Source organism: Cricetulus griseus, chromosome 6 (genome assembly GCF_003668045.3).
Source record: "Cricetulus griseus strain 17A/GY chromosome 6, alternate assembly CriGri-PICRH-1.0, whole genome shotgun sequence".
NCBI lineage: Eukaryota > Metazoa > Chordata > Mammalia > Rodentia > Cricetidae > Cricetulus > Cricetulus griseus.
The window spans coordinates 122,724,391-122,738,603 of NC_048599.1; the positions used below are offsets into that span (position 1 = coordinate 122,724,391).

General features: G+C 38.2%; 1 protein-coding gene across 1 annotated transcript; it reads right to left on the reverse strand.

Moving 5' to 3' along the window:
* Positions 1 to 4,391: 4,391 nt before the first annotated feature.
* Positions 4,392 to 5,306, reverse strand: LOC100762892 (taste receptor type 2 member 134-like). The gene has a single exon (XM_027420062.1). The coding sequence runs from the start codon at positions 5,286 to 5,288 to the stop codon at positions 4,392 to 4,394; it is 897 nt and encodes a 298-aa protein (XP_027275863.1). The 5' UTR covers positions 5,289 to 5,306.
* Positions 5,307 to 14,213: the final 8,907 nt, after the last annotated feature.

A 14,213-nucleotide genomic window follows, 5' to 3' on the forward strand; every position in this document is an offset into this window, starting at 1 on the left:
GCAATGCTGCCACCTTTGCTGGCCCAATTTACTAGCAAATAATTAGGTGATCAAAAACATACTTTTCAAACATTTTTGCTAAAATGGAAACCTTAATTCTTATGTTAGTATTGTAACTCAAAGAATTTTTACATATTCTAAAATAGGAGATTTTTAAAATGATGGACCTAAAATCTAAATTAAAGATGTGTTTATCTTTGGGGTGTCTCTCAAGGAAGAGCCCCAGTGAAAGCTGGCCCTGAAAGAACTATCCACATGTAGCGCAGCGGTCGAACAGAGTCAGGAGAGTGAGGTGTGGTGGGTGCCTGAACTGACTGTGGGAGCCTCTGCTTGAGCTGTTGACTCTTAAAGGGAACACCCTCCCAGAGCCATCTCCTCCTGAAGTGAAAGGAGGAAGCATAGACTCATTGCTCCTGTTTCTAACTGGTCAATGATAACTTCATGAGTGATACTTTATCTTTGGTTGCTCTTGCAGGTACTTGGAGGCCAAATAGATTTTCATAGGTGATTCATGGTGCAGCACCAGAGACTCAGTAATGGGAATGAGAAGTTCTCAGCATGGGCTCAAATGAGATGCTGCCGGACTACATCTGTTCAAAGTGGCTTGAAGGACAGTGGAATTGGTTTCTAAATAACGAATGGGGTTGAGAAGGCTCAAAGTGTCGTCTGAGATTTACTTGATTCCAAAAATGTTCTATTATTAAAATTTCATTAATCTAAACTTCAGAATATAAGCAAATTGAAGTCTAAATCAAACTAATTTCAATTCAAAGAAAATTGTGTTTCAGGAAAATGACAAATATAGCCACAGGAAGGGCATGGATGTAGTGTAATGCAGAGGTCTGTGATAGAACTTGAATTGTAACTCTAGACTGTCAGGTAGGATCTGTAACATGTTAGGAGAATTACTTCAGCACTTCAATTTCCTGTTCTGTAAACCTCACAAAATCACATTAGACTCATAGATTTGTTGTAGTGTTAAATGAATTACATGCACAAGGTACAAAGACAAGTTCCTGGATCAGCGTTAGTCACCAGCCATGCTGTCCTCATTTCCACTGCCATCATCAAGTTCATCATTCAGGAATGCAGAGAACACTTTAAGATTCTATTTTCCTCACTTTTTGTGAAGAAGGCAGGCTTATAGGCAACCCAATAGCTTGGAATCCAAGGATGAAAAAAGTCAGTTCTGGGGGAACACCCTTGGGGAGGGCACTATTTGACCAGGGCTATGTGACTGTCTCCAATAGTTAGCACGATGACTGGCTCTCCAAGGCCATCTGAATTATGTGTCCATCTATGGCTGGGAGAGAGAGAGCTGAGCATAAATAAGGTCAACACACCCTAACCACAAAGCACATGCTCCCCAGGGTCAGAGACAATTGTAATGAGGTGACGATAAGGAGTTTATAGTCTGGCAAAACAGAGACTATCTTCTAATGACACAGCTGTAGGCACATTTTATTTACTGGTGAATGTCAATGCAGAAGTCAGTAACACCACTGGCTAGCAGAACTCACAGAAGGGAATATATATTGATTACTTTCAAGTTCTTGTAACAGACACACATTAATGCTCTGCTAACTGTACCACTGAAAATCTTAATGGTCTTGGGATATGAGGATTATTGAAGTAATTCCAGGTGATAGAATATCATAGAATAGAAAATGTCTCAGCCTGCATCACAAAATTTATGTTAACTTTTTGGAATGAACTCTTTTAGATTTCTTACCAATTTCAAGCTTTTTCTTTTTTCAATGCAATCATACTATATGTTCCTATTTTAAAACTATAAATGCAAAAGTCTTTCTTTGTCCTACTTTCACAATCACTGGCAATGATTTTGTGCAAATGGTCAAAGTAGTATCTTTCCTATTAATTGAAATTATGCTTTATATCATAACCAGTGGTATATCTCTGTTTATGAGAATTGGACTGCAAGTTAAATTAGCATTGTGCGTACTGATATTCTAAAGCAGTTTTAATGGAATTAATTGCAGCTTTCCCACAGACATAAGTCTGAACATGGTGTCTTTGATGTCCTATTCACTCAATTTGTGGTCTGTTCTGTATGAAATGACATTTATGACAACCTTCATAATGACAAAGAATTTCTATCAACTTTAAAATTATGGCCTAAGTATTTACTTCTTTTTCTTAACCTCTTCTTTTAAAGTACCTAGAGAAACTATAAACGTGCCAATTTTTCTTTTCTTAGGAATTTTTATAGTATGTTGGCTGTCAGAATATGTAATAACAACAGAAAGTACATTGAATAATAATTAACTGTTGATTACATTTTTCATTTCCTATTTATTCACACTTCTTTTAAAATTCCTACAAAAATAAGAATATCTGGATAAACATGATGAATCCATAATGTCTTCAGGAAGATGTATCAAAAATACTTGGAAGCACGATAGCTTATAGCTAATTGGAGACAGGTGATTTAGAAATGCCTCTCTGTGTTGGGATTGGGATGGGAACTGACAATAAAAACTCTACCTAAAGTAGCCAGGAAACTTACAAACGCTTGGGAGGAAAATAAAATACATCCAAATGTACAATTTCTCTAAAACAATCAAAAGACTATACTCTCTTACACCAATTTAAAAGAGTTGGAGCCACTGGGATGGCTCAGGGGGAAAGGTACCTGCCACCAAGCCTGGTGACTTGGATGTTACAGAATATTATTTTAAGGTGTGTTACTTTTGTTTATGCTCTGGAATATTTGTTTAATGATGCAAAGATTTGTTTGATTAAATAAAATTCACCTGTGGTCAGGAGGCTGGGTCAGCAACTAGCTGACAACAAGTGGGAAGGAGGTGCCAGGTGGAGAAGGGTTTGTAAGGAGGGGTGAGGAGAAGCATGAGGGCTTCTGGAGAGAAGCCAGAGGAGAGGAGGTGAGCTACTTGCTATTCAGCCTCTCTGAGAAACAGAATTCCACCTCAACCTTTGAATCTTGACTTCTTTAGAGGGACAAAGATTTAGATAAGTTCCCTTCATATTTGTGAACATATCTGTGAATGAGTAGGTGCCTGAGGGAACTCCCTCAGCCTGTGGCTCATCAGGCATGACTGTTGCTGATAGTTGGGAGCTGCAGTTTTTTTTCTATTACTCTATCCATTTTGTTATGCTTTGAAACTGCTATAAAGTACATGCATTTAAGATCCCATTCTTTAATATATTGGTCCCTGTAGTGTTGTGAAGGAAACTCACTTTCTTTGGTCATATTCCTTGTTTTGAAAAATAGCTTAATGAAAGAATGCTAATTCCAATATTCCTTCATTTATAGCAGCCTGGATGTCCAAGACATTATCATGCTCATATATATTATAATTTATACACACATCTCACTTTAATGATATATAAACCTCAAATACAGAGGAAACTAGAAATTTACAGGAGAATATAAAAGTATGTGAGTATGTACACACACACACACACACACACACACACACACACACACACACACACATATATATATGTACTACAGTACATGTATTCCAGTCTGGGGATGATACGTCTAGGCAACAGCATCTAGCTAGGTGCCTCTTCCAGGGTGGACAGACATGAAGAGCAGGATTATTAAAATGAAGCATTATTGAAGATTTGCTTTGTTTTCATCTGTCTTCTGCTGGACCAAACTTAACATTTGCACACCATACAACTTCTTTTAGTTCAATATAAGCATGCACACAGTTATTGATAGGATAAAATTCACATGTGTCGTCAGCTTTGCATGAGATAAAACTGGGAAAGCTCCATGATGAAATTTGGTCTTAAGCTACGCATAATAAGAAAGGAATGGCAGCAACTGACAGAGAAAGCAAAGAAGGAAGAAACAAGGAACTGGGAAGTGCCTGTTCTCTGGTGGCAAAAGAACATGGGATAGAAGGGAAGGACTCGTGGGACAGTGGCTAGGAGTTGTACTATAGAGAGACTGATCTGAAACCACAACAGGAGCCAGGAGCATGGCTGAGTGTTCCAGAACGACAGTGTTGAGGAATCTATCCCACTAAAAGCCACACTTTAGTTTGCTCAGAGAGACAGCCAACCGTGGGCACAGCCACACATGAGTAAGGACAAACCAATACTTTAAATTCTTGAAGAATATTGCTTTCAGACTCAGAGAGACCTGTGAGAAATGAGACTGGCAGGCGACGGCAATGTGACTTAGGACTCAGACCAGATAACTAATAGCATAAGTGGCAAGAGAAACAGAGAGAGGTGGAAAAAGAAATAGGAAGGCATGGGAGGAGTGCGAATGGATGAGCCGAGAGAGTACTCGGACCTCCTGGATTCTGGATGCAGGAGGCACTATTCGCCAGAGATTGTTGATGCTGATACCTTGAGAGTGGAACTACCCTTTGTCCAGGGCCCTTCATGTCTTATGAGCTGCCAACACAAAGGTTGGAGAACTTTGTCTTGAGGGTCCTTCTCATCTTGGGGTTGCTTAGCATCAGAATGGTGGAATGCAGGGAGATGCCCATGTAGGTTATCACTTCCCAGGCCCAGCGCCAGGAATTGTAGATAGTTATGACTTGTGTGGTAGATAACATCAGGAACAGGACATATGATGTATAGAAGATGAGGAAGAAGGCAAGAGACTTCAGAGCCATGGTGTGAGCCTGGGTGCTGTGATCATGAGGCCTGGGTCTGTGGTACCTCATCTGTTCCAAATGCCAGTACAGTGAGAACATAAGCAAGATGATGGACAGCAGAGACAGGAAGAATGGAGTGATACACATCAGCATGGTATGACAGCGATAATAATACTGAGAGAACATACGCGCTCCACAAGCATGTGTGCAGTTTTCGTAGGCCATCATCTGAAAGGCGATTGTGTTCCCAGTGAATGTGGAGGTGGCTGACAGACCACCAATGATCAAGGATCCCAGAAGTAACCTGGGCACAGACTGAGAAATTCTCCATTTCATCCACAAGAAGATGGGGTGGGAGAAGGAACAGATTTTCACACAGTAGAAGATGGCAAGCCAGGTGGTTAACCAGTAATTGACAGTGTTGATGAAGTCCCAGAGGATCCCAAAATAGCTATCTATTTGATGAAGCAAAAAGAAGTTCAGAAAGTTGTTAAGGATTGCTAGTCCATGCAGACAGAACCTGGAGGCAGCTAGGCAGGCCACAATCATGTCACCTGCAGGGAGTGCGTGGCTTTGAATCCATTTCCTACCCAGCACAGTGACCATGAAGCCATTTTGCAGCATTGCAGCTAGAGACTGCACACAAAAGATGACCATGAAGATGAATGTAGGTGACCAAGGCATCTTCTCTGAGGAAGATTTGCTTAGACAAGCTCCTACTGCTGAGGCCCGGGACACAGTCCCAGGAAAAAAACAAAACAAAACAAAACAATAAAAGCATCTTCAGCCAAATGACCTGGCTGAAACCTCTTCCTGGATTCATGCAAAAGCCCAGCCACCAATGAGGCCCACGTATACCAGGAGCTGAAATGAGGAAAACTGCTGTCCTTGCTAGCTTGGAAATCACTCCCAGCTCAATGACACCTGTGTCTATTTGCAGACAGTGCATTTGCCTGCTCTTCATCAGAGTCAGGTGCAGGGAAATATGAACAGAATCCAGGGATGATCCAATACACCACCACTTTGCACATCGCTACTGTGTTTCATCTCTAGTGTTATAATGAACAGTGCATATCTATCATGCATGTTAATGGGTTTCACTGTAACATTTCTATCCATGATATACATACATATATATATATATATATATATATATATATATATATATTATATATGTATGTATTGCTTTGATGATATCAGACCTCATAGGTAACTCCAGGTCACCTTACCCTACTCTAGCATCCACCACTTCCAACTCAGTTTGTTTTACTTTTATTTTAGCATGTTTGAGAGAAAACATACTTGGCTTTCTGTGTCTTGGTTACTTTACATTACATGACCTCGGATATATCCCATTTCCCAACAAATGGCATCACTTCATTGTGCTATAATAGTCCACTCTGTGTGCGTGTCTTCAATTCTGTCTATCAATCTGTCTGTCTCTATCATCTACCTATCTTATCTATCTATCTATCTATCTATCTATCTATCTATCTATCTATCTATCTCTCTCTATCTCTCTATCTATCTATCTATCTAATCTATCTATCTATCTGTTTGACTGTTTATTTAATACTTCTCATATCTATTTATCTATAGATGAACACTGAGGCAGATTCCAAAGCTCAGCTATTTATTATAAATCATGCTGGAATAAATGGATATATAAAGATCTCTTACCTATGCCGACTTCATTTATTTTGAATTTATATCCAAGAGGATAGCTTGATCCTGTGTTAGTCCTATGTTTAGTTTTTAGAGGAGCTACTACACTGATTTTCATAGTGACTGGACTAATTTGCATTTACCTGCAGTGTACATGGCTTCCTTATTTAGTCCACATTCTAGCTGGCTTTTCATTGTTGTTTGTTTTGTTTTGGTAGCCACTGTGATTAGAGTGAGATGGAATTTCCATAAAGTTTTGACTGATGTTTAATTCTCACTATTGGATAATTGAATGCATTTCCATTTTATTTCAGTGGCTACTTTGAGTCATGTAGTGCACAGCTTTCCTTACTGTAGTCTTCCTTGAAATAGTACTGGGTTAACATGTATTATAATAAACATAAAATTATACATTTTTCTCCTTCCCTAATTTTTAAGGACTGATGTAGATTTTACTTACATATATGTTGAAAATCCCATAATTATTAATTTTTCCCCTGTGCTGGCTCAGAAATTTCCTTAATAAGGTAGGCACAACCAATCAAGGGGGACATGCCCTAGCAAAGTCTGTTTTGATGGCTTTTCTGCATTAATCTCCTCATTTTCCACTGTCTTCATAATGTTTTCTGTGAGGAAATACTCAGAGTGGCTATTATTTTTGCTTTAAGCAGTCAGGGATATTTTAGTGATTTAAATAACAAAATTCTTGCATTGCCAGGGTAACCACACTTGTCACATGTTTAGTTTCCTTGGTTAGAATCAAGTTTCCTTATGGAACTACCTTTTGTACACAAGTTTTTCATATAATAAAAATGAAGATAGAAGAGTAGCTAAGTCAGCTAATACATGTCAATTAATATGGCATGAATACTACCAATTATTAAACTATAAGGATATTAACAGATGATGCTTTTGCTTGAAGCATCACAAATACAATAATAAACTAGATTAATTGGATCAAAAGCAAGTCCAAAGATTCATGGACTTAAAACATAAGAAAAAGAGTTCTGAAAAGCTATGGGGAAGTAATAGCCTAAACAAAACATATTAGTGCAGTTGGCATCTATATTCAGAAGTAAAATGACTTCATACTTAAAAGTCAATTATAATGTTTTATTTGTAGATGAAAGGTACAACAGTCTTATGAGGAGTGAAATGGGGGAATGCATTTAGAATTTCAAAGTAGGGAAATATTTCTTTTTTATATAATTTATTTTTATTCCATGTACATTTATGCTTTGCCTGTATGTATGTGTGAAGGTGTCAGATCCTCTGAAGCTGGAGTTACAGGCAGTTATGAGCTGTCATGTGTGTACTGGGAATTGAACCTGGGTCCTCTAGAAGAGCAGTCAGTGCTCTTAACCATGGAGCCATTTCTCCAACCCCAGAAAAATATTTCTTAAGACCAAAATAAAAACAAAAAAACCCCCAGCAATCACAAATATAACATTGGGATGCAGCTGTCTAATGTTGAAAAAATAGAAATGGTAACACAGCCCTGAGTTATAAACTTAAAGGGTGCTAAAACATAGCTAGGGAATAGAAAGTTGATGTTCTTGGGAAACAAGACTTGGAAAAGGGAAGTATAGGGGTTCTTCCCACTTTGTCAGGGCTGGCAGTTAGATTTACAGTTCAAATAAATGTATTAAGAGTATATTTGCTTTATTTGATATCACCAAAAAAATTAAAAAGAATGGGGACTGGAGAGATGGTCATAAGAGCACTAGCTGTTCTTGCAGAGGACCCAGACTCTACTTCCAGTACCCATATAGTTGCTCACAGCCATCTGTGACTTCAATTCCAGGGCATCTGATGCCCTCTCCTTGCCTCTGATATACATGGAGGTAAATGATTCATGCACACACAATTTTAAAAATATTTTTAAAAAATTGTTAAGAAGGATAGAGGTAGAGTCAGTGGTTTATGATACTGAAGAGAGCCCAGTACAGTCTCTTCAGTCATTATGAAAGATGTAGATATAATGGGTGAACATCCCTACCCTTCTCCACTTATGATAGTGTAAGAGGCAGGGCCTTTGCAATGGGATTTGGTCATGAGGCTAGAGCCCTTGTGAGTAAGATGAATAGTTCATAAAAAATTCATTGTTTGCCTTTCTATCCTTCCGGTACAGCTACAAGGTACCACATATGAGAAAGTGCTTTTTACCAGACACCAAAACAGCCAGCACCTCTGTCTTGGATTCCTTGGCCCTCAGAACAGTACACATTTACACTGTTTTCCAATTACCTCACAGCTCAAATAAGACGATATGTCTATGCAAATGAATCATTCTCTATTTGGCAGAGTAAAAACAAGCAACCATTTTTCAGTCTATGGCTATGTATCTTTACTTTCCTAAATATAAAACTGTTTCTTATGGAAAGTGCTAGAATTAATCAGTGTTATGGAAAGTCATGTTAAGCATGTGTGTCTACATACAGGCTTATAAAACATACATTCATTATCTCCCCTCATATTTTCAAGAGGAGAGAAAGACTGCCTTACTGTTAGGAATCTGGGTTAATATAATCCGAATTCCAGGTCTGGGTATGTGACTGCTAGAAGCTTTCCCAGAAGGAAAATGTCACTTCCTCATAACCCTTCATGCACGAGCAAAGCTTCTCCCATCGTCAGTGTTTTTCTCCAAGAAGGCAGTCAGTCTACACGCTTCGGCTTTGAAACCTACCAAAGGAAGAGACCTAAACCACCACATCACTACCTTCATTTGATATTCTGCATCTTACCGGTTGCATTTCTATTACCCCATACTTGGCCAAATCCTAGCTGCTTGTCCTAACGGTCAGGAAGTCACTTTAGAAGCATAGCACTGTCCCTCCAGCCAGCTGTCCTTCTAGAGCCTAAAGGTGGGTGAATCAGAGGAGGGGCGGGAGCTGGGGATGGGCCTGACCCTTCTCAGCAACTTTATTACATAACATGCATTCCATCTAAACACACTTATATATGTTATTTATTTACACCACTACATAAGGCATGGACGCTTTCCTTGCTGTGTTTGACTCTTGACTCTTATGCTATCAATGTGATTAGTGCTCACCAATCTTGCTGCCTTATTTTCAGTATTTAATATACTGCCCAATAACTATGCATATTTTAAAATACACTTACCATTTATGTTGTGTTTCTTCTATGAACCATTCCTGTATAATTTATTATTATACTTCTACTGTGTAGTTGGTCTTTTTCTAATAGAAATACTGAAATAGCAACGTTTTGTAGATGTTGAACAGCAAAACCCTGTATTCTGAAAATGTTGCCAATACTTGTATTTTTCCTTTCTACTATTTAGCTTTTGTTGTAGAGTCTTTTCCAATAGTTTAAAATCCTATAAATAGTCAATTTGGGTAGTTTTCTCTTCTTTTTTCCCCTTTAAAAAATACATTTGCCAAATCCAAGTGGTGATAAAATTATTCTATACTTACTGCTGCTATTTTTAAATGAAGTTTTAAGATTTATAGGACTTTTTGGTTGTTGTTGTTTTACCATGTGTGTTCTTAGTGCTCATTAAGATCAGACACAGAGCATTGGATCCTCTGCAATTGGAGTTCCAAATAGATGTGGGCTTTCTTGTACTGGATACTGGGAATTTGAGCCCAGGTTATATGGAATAGCAGCAGTGCTCTCCAGCCCAGAAGGCTTATAGTTGTAATTAATTAATTATATTATTTAATTTTAATCGTATTATTTATTTATAAGAACAATATCTGGATCTATAGCTGTTCATTTCAAGGATTTTTGCTGAATAATAAATCTTTCCTTTACTGTTGATTTGAACATTCCTCTATAGCACGCATTAAATTTACTTCTCTTGCTCTCTCCCTCCCTCTCCTCCCCCCCCGTTATATCCCCCCCTATACACATATATGTTTCTTAATACTCTGTTTTGCCAAACAACCTAGCAGGGTTTCTTTGGAGCTAACAAAGGAATGGAAATCACCCAGAAACCATGGTAGGGAGTTGAGCTAGGAGAATGTGATGCATATTGGCAAAGCTATATTAAAAGAAATAAGCAGAACAGTCAAAAGGTTCCAATATTTACTTTTTCTTTTTCTGCCAATGCTGATTTTTATTTTAAATTTCTTCTTTATTACTTCAGTGAGATAGAATCATTCCTTTGACAGTCTATGGTATATGTGTATTGATTACAGCACAGCAGGTACAAATTCACATTTCTGAAAGTCATTGTTTAGGCTTCTGGTGCTCACTTATTAGTAATTTTCTCATTTTGAAGACTGGGACTAGTTACAGGTGATGATAACATTGGTATAGTTGAGGAAGATTTCACTTAAATTGTTCCCTGTGGTTTAACTTTACTTGAATGAGCTCTTCATTTGCATATTGCCTCTGGGGAGTTAATCTTTGACAACTCATTTGACCCACCCTGCATGTACCATCTGGGAGTGAAGTTTCATTAGTCAGTCTTTAGGTAACTGAAAAGTTTGGAGAGATTGAGAGCAAAGGAACACAGGAATAGATTTACTTTGAGTCTCCACTAGTCTAGCACAGGCTGAAGAACATTTCTACATAGATATATGGTGAGCCTGCTTTTATAAAAATAGTATCCTATCTTCAGAGTTGCTTTCCTCATCCCCACCTTCAATGCACATGAATAAACTTGGGCATGCATGTATACACACACACACACACACACACACACACACACACACACACACACACACACAGAGGGATGTACAGGATCTCTAAGTTCTGCATATATTTCAAAATATTATAATTAATAATATGGAGCCAGGCGTTAGCGGCATACACCTTTAATCCCAGCACTCGGGAGGCTGAGGCAGGCAGATCTCTGTGAGTTCGAGGCCTGGTCTCCAGAGGGAGTGCCAGGATAGGCTCCAAAGCTACACAGAGAAACCCTGTCTCAAAAAACCAAAAATAAATAAATAAATAAATAAATAATATGGTATGTATAACAAAATTATATTTGGAAATGAAGAATTATAGGTATGTGTCACAAGTTCATGGCCTTGTCTACATGTTGCCTCGTACGTAGTAAATTCTACTTTTCAGTGGATATTACAGCTATGCATAGACAATATTGTTTACTGAAATTTACCTTGCTACTTAATCCAGTAAAACAGAAGGGTGATCTTAAGCAAGATTTGATGAAAAAATAAGGATATGAATAATGACATTAAAACCTGTAGGAATTTCAATAATTCGGTGTTTTTCATTTTTTATTAATTTATTTGTTACATTCCAATCCCAGTTCTCCTTCCATCCTTTCTTCCTGCTCCCCCCACTCCCCTCACCTCCCATCTGCTCCTTGGAGAGGGTAAGACCTCCCCTAGGAAGTCTACTAAGTTTGTCCCATCATTTCCTTGCGGCAAGACCAAGGCACCTCTCCACCCCACGCCCCTGTGTCTAGGCTGGATAAGGTATCTTTCCATATAGAATGGGCTCCACTAAATCAGTTTGTGTATTAGTGTTAGATCTTGGACCCACTGCCAGTGGCCTCATATATTATCCCAGTCACACCATTGTCACCTATATTAAGGGAATCTAGTTCTGTCTTTTGCAGGTTCCCCATTTGTCAGACCTGAGTCAGTGATCTCTCACTAGCTTAGGTCAGCTGATTTTGTGGGTTTCCCCCATCATGGTCTTGACTTCTTTGTTCATATTATTGCTCCTCCCTCACTTTGATTGTACTCCAGGAGCTTGGCTCAATGGTTATTTATGGATTTCTGCATCTGATTCCATCTGTTTCTGGAAGAGGGCTCTAGCTTCTCTGTGGTTGTGGATTGTAGGCTGGGTATCTTTTGCTTTATATCTGGTATCCACTTATGAGTGAGTACATACTATATTTGTCTTTCTGGTTTTGGGCTACCTCACTCAGGATGGTTTTTTCTAGTTCTGTCCATATGCCTGCGAATTTTAGGATATTGTTTCTCACTGCTGAGTAGTATTCCAGTGCATAAATATACCACATTTCCTTTATTCATTTTTCAGTTGAGGGACATCTAGTCTGTTTCCAAGATCTGGCTACTACAAATGCTATGAACATAGTTGACCAAATGTCATTGTGGTATGAATGTGCCTTCTTTAGGGATATGCCCAACAGTGGTATTGCAGGATCTTAAGGTAAGGTTGATGCCTAATTTTCAGAGAAATCACCATACTGATTTCTACAGCAGCTGTATAAGTTTGCACTCCCACCAGCAATGGAGAAGTGTTCCCCTTTCTCCACATCCTCTCTAGCATAGCTGTCATTGGTGTTTTTGACCTTAACCATTATGATCGTGTAAGATAGAATCCCAAAGTGGTTTTGATTTTCATTTCCCTGATGACTAAGGATGTTGAGCATTTCTTTAAGTGTCTTTCTGCCATTTGAGATTGTTCTGTTGAGAATTCTCTGTTTAGATCCATACCCCACTTTTTAATTGTATTATTTGGTAGTTTGATTTCTAGTTTCTTGATTTCTTTGTATATTTTGGAGCTCAGACCTCTGTCAGGTGTGGGGTTGGCGAATATATTTTTCCATTCTCCAGGGAACCTTTTTGTCTTGTTGACCATGTTCTTTGCTTTACAGAAGCTTCTCAGTTTCAGGAGGTCCCATTTATTAATTGTTGCTCTCAGAGACTGTGCTACTAGTGTTCTATTTAGGAAGTGATCTCCTGTGCCTATGCATTCAAATGTGTCTCCCAATTTCTCTTTTATGAGGTTCAGTGTGGCTGGATTTATGTTGAGGTCTTTGATCCATTTGGACTTAAGTTTTGTGCATGCTGATAGATATGGATCTATTTGCATTCTTGTACATGTTGACACCAAGTTATACCAGCACCATTTGTTAAATATGCTTTCTTTTTTCCATTTAATATTTTTGTCTTCTTTGTAAAAAAATTTAGGTGTTCATAGGTGTGTGGTTTGATATCAGGGTCCTCGATCTGATTTCATTGGTCCAAGCTGTTTTCATTACTATAGCTCTATAGTAGAGCTTGAAGTCTGGAATGGTGATGCCCTCAGATAACCTTTTATTATACAGGATAGTTTTGGCTATCCTGGGTTTTTTGTTTTCCCCTACAAAGTTGAGTATTGCTCTTTCAGGGTCTGTGAAAAATTGTGCTGGTATTTTGATGGTAATTGCATTGGATCTGTAGATTACTTTTGGTAGGATTGCCATTTTTTATGTTAATCCTACCTATCCAAGAGCATGGGAGATCTTTCCATTTTCTGGTATCTTCTTTAATTTCTTTCTTTAGAGACTCAAAATTCTTACGGTACAGGTCTTTCACTTTTTTGGTTAGTGTTACTCCAAGGTATTTTATGTTGTTTGTGGCAATTGTAAAGGGTGATGCTGAAGGTGTTTATCAGTTGTAGGGGTTCTCTGGTAGAATTTTTGGGGTCACTTATGTATACTATCATATCATCAGCAAATAGTGACAGTTTGACTTCTTCTTTTCCAATTTATATTCCTTTCATCTCCTTTTGTTGTCTTATTACTATAGCTACAACTTCAAGTACTATGTTGAATAGATATGGAGAGAGTGGACAGCTTTATCTTGTTCCTGATTTCAGTGGGATTGCTTTGAGTTTCTCTCCATTAGTTTGATGTTGGCTGTTGGGTTACTGTATATTGCCTTTGTTATATTTAGGTATGTTCCTTGTATCCCTAATCTCTCCAAGATCTTTACCATGAATGTGTGTTGAATTTTTTGAAGGCTTTTTTCAGCATCTAGTGAGATGATCATTTGGTTTTTTTCTTTCAGTTTGTTTATATGATGGATTCCATTGATAGATTTTCATATGTTGAACTATCCCTGCATCTCTGGAAGGAATCCTGCTTGGTCATGGTGGGTGATTTTTCTGATGTGTTCTTGAATTTGGTTTGCCAGTATTTTTGCATCTATGTTGGGAAAATGGTCTGTAATTCTCTTTGTTAGTAGTGTCTTTGTGTGATTTGGGTATCAG